Source organism: Phytophthora parasitica (genome assembly GCF_000247585.1).
Source record: "Phytophthora parasitica INRA-310 unplaced genomic scaffold supercont2.24, whole genome shotgun sequence".
NCBI classification, from domain to species: Eukaryota; Oomycota; class Peronosporomycetes; order Peronosporales; family Peronosporaceae; genus Phytophthora; species Phytophthora nicotianae.
In genome coordinates, this window is record NW_008649010.1 from 653,752 (window position 1) to 655,543 (window position 1,792).

The 1,792-nt window shown below is 47.5% G+C and overlaps 1 protein-coding gene across 1 annotated transcript; it reads right to left on the reverse strand.

Annotated features, from left to right (window-relative positions):
• Positions 1 to 93: 93 nt before the first annotated feature.
• On the reverse strand, positions 94 to 270 carry PPTG_22846 (hypothetical protein; the record flags this gene model as incomplete). Its single annotated transcript, XM_008906751.1, has 1 exon — positions 94 to 270. The coding sequence occupies one exon, from the start codon at positions 268 to 270 to the stop codon at positions 94 to 96; it is 177 nt and encodes a 58-aa protein (XP_008904999.1).
• Between the last annotated feature and the right edge of the window lie 1,522 nt (positions 271 to 1,792).

The following is a 1,792-nucleotide window of genomic DNA, read 5'->3' on the forward strand; positions in this document are numbered from 1 at the left end:
CGGCAGTCCAGGGCACTGTGTGTCTGAGTGGATCGCAACGCGATTTTGCGAATCCCACTCCACCACACATATGTTAGTGCAGCGCCATATGGATCACCTGAACTCCAGAAGATGTTCTTTCGCAATATTCATCCACACATCAGAGGAAAGATTAACACCGTCACCCGTATTCACCTGCATAGCCCCCAAAGCGTCAATGGCCTTCTTGAGGTAGCACTGGACGTGCTCCCTCAGCAGGCGACCGTCCATAATACGACGTGAAAGCAGCATAGCTACGACATCAGAACCTAATATCTCCAGGACAAGTAAAACTGATTCTTCAATCTGGAAGCCGATTATCCGTATGCATTTCAACGGGTTGCTAGATTTCATTTCTTGAGAGCTGACGTTTCTGCTTCTTTTTGGCTGGGATATGTTTTGTACTGGCCAATGGAGAGTTTGTTTAGAACGTCTTGGAAAGCACGCTTTGTACCCCGTGGAGAGCGCTTTTAGTAAGTCGCGGAGGGTGCTCTTCCAGCAATAAAGTGTGCTGGCCTTGGGGCTCACGCGAAGTATGATGCCCAGAATGAGCAGCAGCTGTGCTCTGAGATTTTATTAGACCAAAAATAGGCTACTCGCCTGTAGACTACTCGCCTGGTAGAGATGTAACTGGCTGGTCCTGAGTAGGAGTTGAGGTTGCTGAAAAAGGCGACGCCGGCAGCGGCTGCGCGGACGTAAAATCGAGAAAGGGCTTCAGGTCTGGCAACAATTTTAGCTGAAGCTATGTTGGTGGCGTCGTTGTCGTAGGCAACTCTGCAGTATCTGCACTCACTAAATTTGTATCCACCTTTCGCCCGTCTCAGGTCTTCTCGTATTACGAAGTAAACACTCTCAGGGCATACAGGACGCCCTTCAGGGCGATATCTTGGTATTGAGCTTGCGTGTTGACTTCAGAACAAAGAGAGGTGGCAGACCCACCAACGAAACATGGATCTTGCGGGATTGTGCCAACAGGATCCGCATGGGCAGGCCTCTTCTATCTAGGCAGCACAGCCTAAAATCCTATCCGTTCTTACTCTAGGATTTTTCATGCCTACTTCGCTAGTCGATATAGGATTATATTCAATATTGGTTTCAGTATTGGATCAGTGGTTAAATGCATGGAATGCTTAGATGCTGTGGGGATCACTTTTCTATGAGGGATCTAGCTGCAACGGAGTTTGCAAGAGGAATCAACTCAAAGTACTGCTTTGCTTGTAGCTGACCTTCTAGCGCGTAGTTAGACAACGACCCACGGTGGGCGCTTTTGACCCCTTTAAGTGAGCTAAAGTCACCTTCAACGGTATGAGTGCCGGGTGGAATTGAGGCCAGTCCCAGTGCAAACGAAACTAAGTGAGTATACTCGCCTTTTGCATCCACAAGCTTCCACGCCTGGACTACATCTCTATTGCACGACCTATCGACGATGTCCTTGAAGGTCGGGTCGAATTCGTACGTTTCTCTCAGCTGGCGGACTTGCTTCTAAATACAACTAATTACCATTGTGGATTTCGAGATGGCAGCTGTAAGTGCCACCAAGAAAAGAATCCATCATTGTAGGAAGATCGAAAAAACTAAGACACAAACGACTTCCTTTTGGTAGTGAAATGAACTCTTCATATTTAGTCTTGTGTTGATCTTTCATGTGGCGGATGATGTTGTCTCTGCGAAAGGATCGGAAGGCTTTTTTAGCTGTTGCTTGTTTTCGCTTTTCATTTGTCAACAGGGCTTCGAAGGGACCGGTAGCGTTTTGCGGCTTTTCCTCTCTTCCAAA